The sequence below is a fragment of the Suncus etruscus genome, chromosome 11 (genome assembly GCF_024139225.1).
Source record: "Suncus etruscus isolate mSunEtr1 chromosome 11, mSunEtr1.pri.cur, whole genome shotgun sequence".
Lineage (NCBI taxonomy): Eukaryota > Metazoa > Chordata > Mammalia > Eulipotyphla > Soricidae > Suncus > Suncus etruscus.
This window is the reverse complement of record NC_064858.1, coordinates 76,458,213-76,473,258: the sequence shown is the minus strand read 5'-3', so window position 1 is coordinate 76,473,258 and position 15,046 is coordinate 76,458,213. Positions and strand designations below refer to the sequence as shown.

Genomic DNA, 15,046 nt, shown 5'->3' with positions numbered 1-15,046 from the left:
CTGAAATTTTTGGCGGTTAGGTGTCTTGGTATGGTGGCAGTTATTGGGTATGTGAAGCTGGTGAGGCTGTAGCAGGGCAGGGGACTTATCCTGTGCTCCCACCCCCAGGAGGTCCCAGCTCTATCAGCTTCGAAGCTGGTTTATCCATGAGTTTTCACGACTTGGTTTGTCTCTCTTTGGAGAGTTAGATGAGTTTGTGGTGCTAGCCTAGATGCAGACTTGGCCTTGGCTTTCCATTTGAGTAATTATTTGTGGTTGTGTTTTAGAGATTGTATCTCTAAAACTATCTAAACTATCTCTAAACTATTACAATCTGTTTTCAATTAATTCTAGAAAAATGTAGATTCTTTGTTCCAATAGCTCCTTTATCTATCCTAATAGTTTTTATCATGTACTTCACAGCTTAATATATCATAAGCCCAACATTTTAATTTTAAATAATTGTCTTAAAAATAAAAATTATTTTAAGTTAAAATAAAAATATTAAAAATAGGGCTGGCACGATAGCACAGTGGTAAGGCCAACACAGGACAGACAGTGGTTCAAATCTCGGCATCCCATATGGTCCCCAGTCTGCCAGGAGCGACTTCTGAGCGCAAACCCAGGAGTAACCCCTGAGCACTGCTGGGTGTGACCCAAAAACAAAACAAAACAAAACAAAAATGTTAAAAATAGAAAACAGGGCCCGGAGAGATAGCACAGCGGCGTTTGCCTTGCAAGCAGCCGATCCAGGACCAAAGGTGGTTGGTTCGAATCCCGGTGTCCCATATGGTCCCCTGTGCCTGCCAGGAGCTATTTCTGAGCAGACAGCCAGGAGTAACCCTGAGCACCACCGGGTGTGGCCCAAAAACCAAAAACCAAAAAAAAAAAAAAATAGAAAACAATATTTTATAGTTTTAATTATAAGTATTTACCTACTTATATTATAGCTTTTAATTTCTTTTTATGAATTTCTAATCTGAAGGACTTCTTGAAAACTTCTTGTAAGAATGTCTACTGGGGGGCCAAAGAACAGGGGGTCTGGGCATTTGCCTAAAGGCAGCAGTCCTGAATTTGATCTCTAGCATCCCATATCATCCCCTGAGCCTGCCATGAGTTATTGCTGTGTGCGGAGCCAGGAGTAACCCCTGAACACTGCTTCTTGCCAGTGCTGAGATTTTTTGCAGAGGCCCAGTGAGGGAGAGGAGGTTTGAGTCACATCCAGCAATGCTCAGGGCTTACTCCTGGCTCTTTGCTCAGGGATCAATCCTGGCAAGAGATGGTGACAGAGATCAAACTCACATTGACCAGGTGTGATTTCTTACACTATTGCTATTTGGTGTCAACTATCTTTCTAGTCCCAGTGCTGAAAGTTGGCTATTCAAACCATCACTTTTACTCAGAGTTCCCAGTGCTTCATTCTTGCTCCTTTGCCTTAGTTGTTGAGGTTGGGCAGAATCAACGTTTTTATATTGTTTTTATATTGTGTCTAAGTGAATGCCTGTGTTTAGATACACTGTGAAGAAAGGGATGTCAACTCTTACAGATGGCATGTTCATCCAATACTTTATTTTGGTAAGCTCTTGGGTCATCTCCCTACCTGGGATCACATACCACTATACCTGCTGGCCCAAGACTCTGCCAGGTTCATGTACAGGCTTCTGCTAGGGATTTTGCATGTGGAAGTGCTTATATTTGTCAAGGAATTTCCAGCCCACCACTCTACCCTGGTTACAATCTCTCTGCTTCACCCGTTTGCTTTAACTCTGGGGCTTTACTGTTCTAGCTTCTAACTGTTGTGAGATTGCTTGTGCAAAAACTTCCCATAGCTGAATTAGACAGACAGACAGACAGACAGATAGTATAGATAGGGTTAAAGCACTAACCTTGTATGTGTCCTACTTCAATTTGATCCTCAGCACTCATTACATATAATTCCCCAAACAGCAGCAGGAGTGATTCTCCCTGAGTACAGCTGGTATTGTCCAACATCCCTTCTTTCAACCATAACAAACCTCTAAAAATAGGAAAGATAAAAAAAAAAAAAAAAACCCTAGGGGCTGGAGCAATGGCGCAACAGTAGGGTGTTTGTCTTGCACGTGGCTGACCTTGGACGGACCTAGGTTCAATCCCCTGGCATCCCATATAATTCCCCAAGCCAGGAGCATTTCTGAGTGCATAGCCAGGAGTAACCCCTGAGCATTACTGGGTGTGGCCCAAAAACCAAAAAAAAAAAAAAAAAAAAAAAGAAGAAGAAGATATAAAGAAATGAAAAGCTAGGGGCCGGAGCAGTGGTGCAAGCAGTAGGTGCTTGCCTTGTATGCACTAGCCTAGGAAGGACCTCAATTGGATCCCCCGGCATCCCATATGGTCCCCCAAGCAAGGAGTGATTTCTGAGTGCATAGCCAGAAGTAACCCCTGAGCATCACCAGGTGTGACCCCAAAAAAAAACAAACAAAAAAACCCAACCTAGATCTATTTGCTGGTTACTGTAAATGCCTTGAATTTCCTTTGTAAGGCACTCACAGAATTCTTTTGTCATTTGCATTTTGAACCTGGTGTGAGTATCAGGATACCCTTCTCTCTCATCAGTGGCCCTTCTTCCTCTTCTTCATATATTTTTAACTAATTCTCTTTTTCCTTCTCTTCTAGGACTAATATAATACATTGATATACTGTCCCATAAGTTTCTAAGACACATTCATTTTTCTTTATTTTCCCCCATTTTTTTTCTTTTCTTTTCTTTTTTGGTTGTTGGGCCACACCCAGTGATGCTCAGGGGTTACTCCTGGCTATGCGTTCAGAAATCGCTCCTGGCTTGGGGGACCATATGGGACACTGGGGGGTCGAACCCCAGACAATTCTAGGTCAGCTGAATGCAAGGCAAATGCCCTACTGCTGTGCCACTGCTCCGACCCCTCCCTCATTTTTCAGATTAGATTACCTGTATAAATCCAGCTTCAATCTGCAAGTTATTTTCTTCTGTAAGCTTAACTTGTTTGAGCTTGTTTTGGTGAATATTTTATTTTCGTTATTCTACATATTATAATTATAAAATAATTATTATTGTGAGAAATACACCGTTAAGTGATGATTTTGATCCCTGACAAATTCCTTAACATGATTATGCCAGGGATCAAACCAAGGGCCTCAAAAAACAAGTATGTATTTCATATCTCAACTCCTAATTACATGTTTCAAAACTTCTTTTTTTTTTTTTGGTTTTTGGGCCACACCCGGCAGTGCTCGGGGGTTACTCCTGGCTATCTGCTCAGAAATAGCTCCTGGCAGGCACGGAGGACCACATGGGACACGGGGATTCGAACCAACCACCTTAGGTCCTGGATCGGCTGCTTGCAAGGCAAACACCGCTGTGCTATCTCTCCGGCCCCAAAATTTCTTAATTTAGTTTTTGAATTCATATGTTAATTGATATGCTCTATTTGATAAATCATTTCATCTATTTTGTTTTGTTTGGGGCCATACCTGGTAATGCTCAAGGCTCTGCCTTCACGGATCACTCCTGGCAGTGTTTAGGGAACCATATGAGATACCGGAGATCAAACTCTGGGCTGGCCACATGCAAGGCAAGCAACCTACCTGCTGTACTATCTCTTCAGTCCAAATTATTGTCATTTTTTGTTATTTTCAATATTTGCAAGTGTTTTGTCATAACTGCAATGTCTATCCACCCCAACCTAAGACAGTTTCTATTGCTTGCTTTCTCCCATGTATATGGGTCAGACTTTCCTGCTTCTTTACATATTTCTTTTTTATTTAGTACTCACGGGCCAGCGCAATAGCAAAGCAGTAGGGCGTTTGTCTCGCTTGCGGCTGACCTAAGGATGAACTGCAGTTTAATCCCCTGGTGTCCCATATGGTGCCCTTAGCCAGGAGCGATTTCTGAGCACATAGCCAAGACAAGAGTAATCCCTGAGAGTCACTGGGTGTGGCCCCAAAACAAAAAACAAAACAAAAAAATTTTATTTAGTTCTCAGAAGCTGCTCCTGGCTCTGTTCTCAGCAGTCACTCACAGTGGAGCTCAGTTTCTGGGATCGCACTCAGCCCATTGTGCTTTCTCACTGGTCCTACATATCTCTTGTTTTATTTTGTTTTTCTTTGTTGGATTTTGGACCACATTCAATGGTACCTGGGGGCCAATACTAGAGATCACTCCTTGCAAATACTTCAGAAACCATATATGCTCTGGCCTCCTTATGAAAAACATGTACTACAAAACAACAACAACAACAACAAAATAGCCTTTTATCAAAGCCCAAGTTTTTCTTTTTTTTCTTCTGATTTTTGGGTCACACCCAGTGACACTTAGGCATTGCTCCTGGCTCTGCCCTCAGAAGTCTGTCCTGGCAGGCTCAGGGGACCATGTGGGATGCTGTGATTTGAACTGGGTTCCTTCCTATGTTGGCTCTGTGCAATGCAAACGCCTTACAACTGTGCTATTGCTCCGGCTACCCCCAGTTTTTCTTTTCTTTCTTTCTTTTTTTTTTTTTTTTTTTTGCTTTTTGGGTCACACCCAGCAGTGCTCAGGGGTTACTCCTGGCTCTTGGCTCAGGTATCACTTCTGACAGGCTCGGGGACTATGTGGGATGCCAGGAATTGAATCCTGGTCTGTCCTGTGTAGGCCTCTTGCAAGGCAAATGCCCTACCACTATGCTATTGCTCTGGCCCCAGCCCAAGTTTTTCTAATGAACCTTGTTTGTTTTTGTTTTTGTTTTTGTTTTTTTGAAGGGGGCTACAACCAGTCACATTCAGAGCTTACTCCTTACTCTGCATTCAGAGATCACAATCCTAGTGAGTCGGCCTGGGGCCCATATGGGATTCTGGGGATCAAACCTGAATTGGCCTCCTGCGAGTGCCTTATCCTACCCACTATACTATCACTCTGACCCCGATAATTCTTTTTTTATTTTTATTTTTTTTTTGGTTTTTTGGGCCACACCCGTTTGTTGCTCAGGGGTTGCCCTGAGGGGCATATGGAGGGACCATATGGGACTCCAGGGGATCGAACCGAGGTCCTTCCTTGGCTAGCGCTTACAAGGCAGACACCTTACCTCTAGCGCCACCTCGCCAGCCCCAATACTTCTTATCTTATATCTGTCTATTAATTTAAGCTAAACTTGGCATAATTAGAGCATAACTAAAGAATAAAGGTAATCTTTACTTTAGTCTTATGTTTTGTTTTTCTTATAGTATTTAGAGGTACCCTATGGAAATCTTGGAAAGAAAGAGTAACAAAGCAACCTGCAACAGCCCATGTTTTAAAACCAGAACAGATACTTAGTGATGAATTTGCAACGAAAACAAAGATTTCGGAAATCCAAGATATGCTACAAGAACTCATAGGTACTACAATGTTCACTAAATTGGAAACTAATGCTATTAAATATATATCGACAACAATATCAAGCCTCTCTAAAGCTTTGACTATACTAAATAATGAAGTAAAAACAGTAAGTTTACAAAATGACATTGTGCAAACAGATGAGAAAGATGAAAATCAAAAGGATCTAATAAATATGCAAATAATAAACTCTATTAGTGAAAAAAATGAAATGCTTCAGCAGAAACTTCAAGATGCAGAAGAAAAATATGAAAAACTTTGTCAACAAGTAATATCTACATCAATCTTAAAAGCATTACCTGAGATTCCTCCACCGTTATCCTTAGCTGTTAGTACTACAGAAAGTTTACATAAAGAAGTTGAAAGTATTTCAGAAGCAGACACTCAAAAAGGGACCAAAACTTTGGGGATGAAGTGGGAATCAACATACCAAGATGAAATGGCTTCCTACCATAAAAAAATCACCCAAGCTAAGTCATCACATAAGATAGATAGTGATGAGACTGATCAATTACAGAAAAAAACTAAGACTTCTGCATCAAAACACAGGGATGATAAAGATGAAGAGGCCAAAACTGATATCCAAGTTGAGTTACCACTGATGGAAGAGAAGAAAGAAGAAATAAAACCTGACTTCTACATCACATCCAGAACTCCAGGTATCTCTTATGATGCCTCTACTACTGACTTAAAGAGCTCGGGTTACAAGAGTAGTACAATGGATCGACTCAGGAAGATCAAATCTTCATTTTTAGTTGAGAAAAAAGATATTCATCCAGAGCCCATAGAGGAAGTGACCCCTGAGTTAACACATGAAGAGGTGACAACTACACAGATTAGTGAAGCACAGCTAAAGGCAAGCCAAATGGAGGCTGCCATTGAGAAAGTGAAAACAAAACACCAGAAACGGGCTATAAAAAAAGGTACAAGTAAAGAAGAAGCAATTGGCAAGAAGATTGTGCCAGTCTCCACCAAATCTTACAAAGTTCCTAAAACATCTAGGATAACGAAAGAGACACCAGAATATACCAGAGATCTAGAAAGTCAACAAGGTGAACACAAACAGAGGAACATAGAAGAATTTCAGAAATCATTAATAAATTACATAAGAGATAAAACTAGTAAGGTAGGAAAGCCTTTGGATAAAACAGCTTGGCCTATAGAGGAAGAGTCAGAGGATGAACATTTTGGAATTATAAAGGCAGAAATGGATGAATACTTTCAAAAAGTGGCTGAAACTGTGACAGCTGCTGTGAAAAAATACAAAGATATAAAGAAGACAGAAAAGGCAGAAGACAGGCAAACAGAAGTCCAGAAGTCAATTAGAGCAAGGTCAAAAATTAATACCTTAACTTCATATGAGAGCATGGACCCAACAACTGACCATTTAATACAAAAGATATTGACTGAAATAGTTAGTGAAACAGACCTTTCAGGAGTCTCAATAGGCAAAGACCAGGAAGAGAAAAAAATTAAAAAAGAGGAATATTTACTAAAAGGTCAAGAAAAAAGTGAGATAATAAATCAGAATTTAGAGAAGAGGAAAGATTTCCAGATGGAGAAGGAGAAGCAAACACAGTGGCAGGAAGAAGTGTGGAAACAACAGCAAGAAGAGAGGATGAAAATGTGGAGTAAACAAGATGAGGAACAAAAAGAAAGAGAACAGCTTCTGACATCAAAGCAACAGCAAGGGGAAGGAAGAAAGCAAAAAATGGTTCCATTGGCAAAATATAAGGAAGAGCGAGTATTGCACTCTCCGGGGGAAATGAAAATGTCAAGGACAGATATTGATTGGGAGAAAGAAGGGGTAACGAAGGCACCAAAGAGAAAGACAGAAGACAATGAAAGGGAGCAGCAGAAAAAATCAAAGGATGAGAAAGAGAAAAAGACTGAAGAAGTAATGCTTCAGTTCTCTCCATCTACAGAAAAAAGTCTACCAAAAGACATGTCCAGCTCATACCTAAAAGCACAACTCCGAGGAACCAGGTCATCAGAGATCTTTGATGATAGAATACACCCATCTCCAACCACTTCTAAAACCTCAATAAAATTATCCCCTTCAAGGACCTCTTCTATTTCTGTTGGAGAGTATCCAAAGAAGCCTACCACTGTCACTCCTAAGTACGAGAAGGAACAGGGGACCACTCTGTCTCCTAAGCAAACTGAGTCATCAAAGAAATTTACACTAGAACAAACAAAGGAAAAACATATCTCTCCAACTTCTAAACAGGAACAAAAATTTGAGATCCCAACTACCAAAGGAGAAGTCCAATCAGAGAAGACCATTCTTACATCTAAGCAATTCCAGGAACCAGAGATTACTTTAACCCTCCAGCAAGCTGAGTCACTGGGGATCAACCTCACTACTGAACAGATCCAGGCCAGAGGGGCCACTCTGCAAAAAGTGAATGCACTGAAGGTCGGACTCACCCCTGACCAGAGCGAAGAACTAGGGATAAAATTCAGGCCTCAGAAGGTTCAGCTACCAGGGATAGGTATCACTCCTGAGGAGGCTCAGTTACCAGGCATAACTGTCACCAAAGAACAGGTACCAGTACAGTCACAGATCACTCTCACAGCCCAGGAGATTGAGGCAATGGGGGTCACCCTCACCCCTGAACAGGTACAGGAAGAAGGGGTCACTCTCACTCTGGAAAAGGCACAGGCACTGGGGGTCCCACTCACCCCAGTGCAAATGCAAGCTCTGGAGGTCACCCTCAGACCAGAGCAGACAAAGGTAACAGGGATCACTATCTCCCCTGAGCAAATTTCTAGAACTGGGATCTCCATCAGTCCTAAACAGTCTCAGATAAAAGAGATCACTGTCACCCCAAAACAGACTGAAGAACCAGGTATCACTATCACTCCAGAGCAAGTGCATGTACCTGGGATCAGTGCCATCCCTAAACAGGCCCTGGTACAAACAGGTGGGGTCACCCTCTCCCCTCAGGAGGCTCAGGCACTGGGAATCACACTCACCTCTGAGCAGATACAGGCAGGAGGGGTCACTCTCACTCTGCAACAGGCATTGGCACTGGGGGTCCCACTCACCCCAGAGCAAATACAAGCCCTGGAAGACACACTCAGACCAGAGCAGACAAAGGTAACAGGAATCACTATCTCCCCTGAGCAAATTTCTAGAACTGGGATCTCCATCAGTCCTAAACAGTCTCAAATAAAAGGGATCACTGTCACCCCAAAACAGACTGAAGAACTAGGTGTCACTATCACTTCAGAGCAGGTACATGTACCTGGGATCAGTGCCACCCCTAAGCAGGCCCTGATACAAACAGGTGGGGTCACCATCTCCCCTCAGGAGGCCCAAGCACTGACGCTGGGGATCCCACTCACCCCTGACCAGAGGCAAACCCTAGAGGTCACCCACAGACTAGAGCCGACCAAGATACCAGGGATCACTGTCTCCCCTGAGCAAATTCCTATAGATGGGATCACCAGCAGTCCTAAACAGTCTCAGATACCAGGGATCACTCTCACCCCTGAGAAGGTAGAGGTACCTGAGATTACTGTGACTCCTATGCAAGCCCTGATAAAGACAGAGGGGGTCACCCTCTCCCCTCAGGAGGCCCAGGCACTGGGGATCACACTCACCCCCGAGCAGACACAGGCAGGCAGGGTCACTCTCACTCTGCAACAGGCAATGGCACTGGGGGTCCCACTCACCCCTGACCAGATGCAAGCCCTGGAGGTCAGCCTCAGAGCAGAGAAGGCCAGAATACCAGGGGTCACTACCACCTCTAAGGAAACTCCTACAGGCAGGATCATCAGCAGTCCTAAACAGTCTCAAATACTAGGGATCCATGTCACCCCAAAACAGACTGAAGAACCAGAGATCACTCCTGATCAGTTGCAGGTACCTGGGATTACTAAGCAGGCTCGGGTACAGGCAGGCAGGGTCTCTCTCACCCCTCAGGAGGCTCAGGCCCTGGAAACCACACTCAGCACTGAACAGGTACAGGCAGGAGGGGTCACTCTCACTCTACAACAGGCTCTGGCACAGGGAGTCCCACTCAACCCTGACCAGATGAAAGCCCTGGAGGTAACCCTCAGAGCAGAGCAGACGAAGGTGCCAGGGATAACTATCACTCCTGAACAAACTTCAATAGCTGGGATGACGGCCAGTCCTAAACAGTCTCAGATAACAGGGATTTCTGTTACTCAAAAGCAGATTGAAGAACCAGGCATCACTGTGGCCAATAAGCAGGCCCTGGAACAGAGGGGAGGTGTCACCCTCTCCCCTCAGGAGGCCCAGGCCATTGGGATATCGCTTACCCCTGAGCAGGTTCAGGCAGGAGGGGTCACTCTCACTCTGCAACAGGCACTGGCACTGGGGGTCCCACTCACCTCTGACCAGAGACAAGCACTGGAGGTCACCCACAGACTAGAGCCAACCAAGATACCAGGGATCACTATTTCCCCTGAGCAGACTCCTAGAGGTGGGATCACCATCAGCCCTAAACAGTCTCAGATAACAGGGGTCACTGTCACCCCAGAACAGACTGAAGAACCAGTGCTCACTGTCACCTCTGAGCAGATGCAGATACCTGGGATCATTTCCACATCTAAGCAGGCCCTGTTACAGACAGGGGTGATCACACTCTCCCCTCAGGAGGCCCAGGGCCTGGGGATCACACTCACCCCTGAGCAGGTACAGGCAGGAGGGGTCACTCTCACTCTGCAACAGGCAATGGCTCTGGGGGTCCCACTCACCCAGGACCAGATGCAAGCCCTAGAGGTCAGCCTCAGAGCAGAGCCACCTAAGGTACCAGGGATCACTATCACCCCTGAGCAAATTCCTACAGGCAGGACCACCATTAGCCCTAAACAGTCTCAGATACCAGGGATCACAGTCACCCCAGAACAGACTGAAGAATCAGGGCTCACTGTCACTTCTGAGCAGGTGCGGGTACCTAGGGTTACTTCCACATCTAAGCAGGCCCTATTACAGACAGGGGTGATCACACTCTCCCCTCAGGAGGCCCAGGCCCTGGGGATCACACTCACCCCTGAGCAGGTACAGGCAGGAGGGGTCACTCTCACTCTGCAACAGGCAATGGCACTGGGGGTCCCACTCACCCCTGACCAGATGCAAGCCCTAGAGGTCAGCCTCAGAACAGAGAAGACCAGGATACCGGGGGTCACTGTTACCCCTGAGCAAATTCCTTCAGGCAGGACCACCATCAGCCCTAAACAGTCTCAGATACTAGCCGCCATAAAACAGACTGAAAAACCAGGTATCACTATCATTCCAGAGCAGGTACAGGAACCTGGAATCACTGCCACCCCTAAGCAGGCCCAGGTAGAGAAAGCCAGGGTCACTCTCACCCCTCAGGAGGCCCAGGCACTGGGAATCACACTTACCCCAGAGCAGGTACAGGCAGGAGGGGTCACTCTCACTCTGCAACAGGCACTGGCACTAGGAATCCCAGTCACTCCTGATCAGATGAAAGCCCAGGAGGAAACCCTCAGAGCAGAGCAGACAAAGGTACCAGGGATAACTATCACCCCTGAACAAACTTTTAAAGCTGGGATGACGATCAGTCCTAAACAGTCTCAGATACCAGAAATCACTGTTACCCCAAAACAGACTGAAGAGCCAGGCATCACTGTCACCTCTGAGCAGATACAGATACCTGGGATCATTTCCACATCTAAGCAGGCCCTATTACAGACAGGGTTGATCACCCTCTCCCCTCAGGAGGCCCAGGCCCTGGGGATCACACTCACCCCTGAGCAGGTAAATGCAGGAAGGGTCACTCTCACTCTGCAACAGGCACTGGCACTGGGGGTCCCACTCACCCCTGACCAGATGCAAGCCCTAGAGGTCAGCCTCAGAGCAGAGCCACCTAAGGTACCAGGGATCACTATCATCCCTGAGCAAATTCCTACAGACAGGACCACCATTAGCCCTAAACAGTCTCAGATACCAGGGATCACAGTCACGCCAGAACAGACTGAAGAATCAGGGCTCACTGTCACTTCTGAGCAGGTGCAGGTACCTAGGGTTACTTCCACATCTAAGCAGGCCCTATTACAGACAGGGGTGATCACCCTCTCCCCTCAGGAGGCCCAGGCCCTGGGGATCACACTCACCCCTGAGCAGGTAAATGCAGGAAGGGTCACTCTCACTCTGCAACAGGCACTGGCACTGGGGGTCCCACTCACCCCTGACCAGATGCAACTCCTAGGTGACACTTTCCAAGCAGAGCAGACCAAGACACCAGGAATCAGTATCATCCCAGAACTATCTTCTATAGCTGGGATCACGATCAGTCCTAAACAGTCTCAAATACCAGGGATTACTGTCACCCCCCAAAAGACTGAAGAACTGGAGATCACTGTCACCTCTGAGCAGGTTGAGGTACCTGAGATAAGTGTTACTCCTGATCAAATACAGTTACAGAGACAGAGAATCACACTCACCCCACTTGAAGCCCAGGCACAGGGTATCACCCTCACCCCTGAGCAGATACAAGCAGGAGGAGTCACTCTAAGTCTGCAACAGGCACAGGCACTGGGGGTCACCCTCATACCAGAGCAGACCCAGGTACCTATGCAGGCACCTGCTCAGGAGACACAGAGAATCACACTTGAGCCCAGAGAGGCTCAAGCATTAGGGATCAACCTCACCCCAGAGCAAGTCCAAGCAGGAGGAGTCACTCTCACTCTGCAACAAGCTCAGGTACTAGGAATCCCCCTCATGCCTGACCAGATCCAAACACTGAGGGGGCACACTCATCCCTGATCAGGCCCAGGCATCAGGGATTATTACTACCACCCCTGAACAGGCCCAGTTACCTGGAATCACTATTACCCCTGATCACATACAGGTACAGAGAGAAAGGCTCACTCTCACCCCTAAGCCGACCCAGGCTCTAGGGATCACTAGTGCTCCCGAACAGGTCCAGGCAGGAAGTGTCTCTCTCACTCTGCAGCAGGCACAGGCACTAGGGACAGATTATGATCAAATTCACCCACTGGGTGTTCTCAGATCAGAGCAGGCCCAGCTACCAGGGTTTGCTGTACCCACTGGACAAATCAAAGAACCAGGTATTACTGCCTCTCATGAGCAGGCCCAGGTACCAGGGATTATTACCTCTAAGCAGGACATGGTACCAGGAATCATTGTCAACCCCTAAAGATGCCCAGTTTTCTGGGATTACTGTCACACCTGAGCAGGCACAGTTTTCAGTGACTCTACTGTCACCACTCAGCAGGCCCAAGAAGTGGGGGGGCACTCCTCCACCACTCAGCTGGCCCCAGGGGACACCATCACCACTCAGCAGGCCCAGGCACTGGGGGACACTATCACCTCTCAGCAGGTCCAGGAACTGGTAGGCCACTCCCATGCCTCAGGAGGTTCAGGTACACGGGATTAACCATCACCCCTCAGCTGGCTCAGTTACCAGGGTTAACTGCCATCCCTGAGCAGGTCCAAGGAGAAGCCATCACCATCACCCCTCCACAAGTCCCTGCATTAGGAGAAACACTCACTCAACAGTCCGTTGAACCCCTCCGCACTCCTCACCAAGTCGAGTCATTTGGGTATGCTCTTACTCCTCAGCATGTACAATTACCAGTGTTGACTGTCACTCCTGAGCAGACCCAGCCATTGGAGGTAACCTTAACCCCTGAACAGGCCCAAGGAATTGCTCTCACCCCTCAGCAGGCCCAGATTCTGGGGGGCCATTTACACACTGAGCAGGCTCAGGCAATGGGGGCCACCCTCCACCCTGGGCAGGATCAGGCAATAGAGGGCACCTTTACCCCTCAGCAGAGGCTCAGCTACTGGGGATCACTGTTATCCCTGAGCAAGCCCAGACTCCAGCAGTGGCCCAGGAACGCCAAGCACTAGGGATCACACTCCCTCTTGAGGAAGCCCGGAAAAATAGGGGTCACACTCGAAAAGGGACAGGCACAAGGCATCACCCCCCACCCCTGAGCAGAAACAAAAAGGTAGAAGTGATTCCCATCCCTCAGAGAGCACAGGGATCTGGGGGTCATCCTTACCCCCACACAAAAACAGGTCTCTAGGCATCACTCCCACCACTCAGAGGGCGCAGGATCTGGGAGTCACACCTAACCCCCCAACAGGAAGAGGCACTGGGGGTTACTCCCCACCCCTCAGATGGCACAAGATCTGGGGGTCACCCTTAGCCCTCAACAGGAACAGGCCTCTGGGGCTCAATCCATACCTCAGAGGGCACAGGAATGGGAGATCAGTCCTTAGCCCTCTAGAGGGAACAGACAATTGGGGTCACTCCCATACCTCAGAAGTCACAGGTTACTGAGGGTCACACCACCACCCCTCACATCGGCACAAGATCTGGGGGTTACCCTGAGCCTTCAACAGGAACAGGCCCTGGGGATCACTCCCACCCCTCAGGGGGCACAGGATCTGGGGATCACCCTCACCCCCCAACAGGAACAGGTCCTGGGTGATCATCCCACTGCTCAGAGGGCACAAGATCTGGGGGTTACCCTCACCCCTCAGAAGGCACAGGGATCTAGGGGGCCGACACCCACCCCCCAACAGGAACAGGCCCTGGGGATCACTCCCACCCCTCAGATGGGCACAGGATCTGGGGGTCACCCTCACCCCCCCAACAGGGAACAGGCTCTGGGGATCACTCCCATCCCTCAGAGGGCACAGGATCTAGGAGTCATCCTCACCCCTCTTAGCACTCAGAGGGCACAGGAACTAGGAGTACACCCTAACCCCCCAACCAGGAAGAGGCACTGGGGGTTACTCCCATTCTCAGAGGGCACAAGATCTGGGGGTCACCACTTAGCCTTCAACAGGAACAGGCCCAGGGGATCACTCCCACCCCTCAGAGGGCACAGGATCTGGGGGTCACCCTCACCCCTCAACAGGAACAGGCCCTGGGGATCACTTCCACCGCTCAGAGGGCACAGGAACTGGGGGTCACTCCTCACTCCCCCAGCAGGAACAGGTCCTGGGGATCACTCTCACCCCCCAACAGGAACAGGCCCTGGGGGTCACTCCCACCCCTCAGAGGGCACAGGATCTGGGGGTCATCCTTACCCCCCAACAAAAACAGGCTCTAGGCATCACCCTCCCACCCCTCAGGGGGCACAGGAATCTGGTGATCACCCTCACCCCCCAGCAGGAACATACCCTGGGGATCACTTCCACCGCTCAGAGGGGCACAGGATCTGGGAGTCACCCTAAGCCCCCAACAGGAAGAAGGCACTAGGGATTACTCCCAGCCCTCAGAGGGCACAAGATCTGGAGGTCACCCTTAGCCCTCAACAGGAACAGTCCCCTGGGGATCACTCTCACACCCTCAGGGAGCACAGGATTTTGGGAGTAATCCTTAACCCCCCAACAAAAACAGGCTCTAGGGATCACTCCACTCCTCAGAGGGCACAGGATCTGGGGTCACCCTCACCGCTCAACAGGGAACAGGCCCTGGGGATCACTCCCACCACTCAGGAGGGCACAAGGATGTGGGGGTCACCCTTAGCCCTCAACAGGAAAAGGCCCTAGGGGTCACTCTCACCCCCCAACAGGAACAGGCACTGGGGATCACTCCCACGCCTCAGAGGGCACAGGAATGGGGAATCACTATTAGTCCTCAACAGGAACAGGTACTTGGGTCACTCCCACACCCTCAGAAGTCACAGGCACTGAGGGTCACCCCATCCCTTCAGAGGGCACGGATC

At 48.1% G+C, this 15,046-nt stretch overlaps 1 protein-coding gene across 1 annotated transcript in view; it reads left to right on the top strand.

Annotated features, from left to right (window-relative positions):
• The window catches only part of FAM186A (family with sequence similarity 186 member A), a 45,119-nt gene that overhangs the window by 8,112 nt on the left and 21,961 nt on the right, over positions 1–15,046 (top strand). The window contains 9 exon segments of the mRNA XM_049782964.1: positions 5,191–10,094; positions 10,308–10,373; positions 10,581–10,730; positions 11,061–11,096; positions 11,427–11,462; positions 11,964–12,041; positions 13,719–13,790; positions 14,314–14,421; positions 14,828–14,971. Of these exon segments, the coding sequence (XP_049638921.1) occupies positions 5,191–10,094; positions 10,308–10,373; positions 10,581–10,730; positions 11,061–11,096; positions 11,427–11,462; positions 11,964–12,041; positions 13,719–13,790; positions 14,314–14,421; positions 14,828–14,971 (5,594 nt within the window).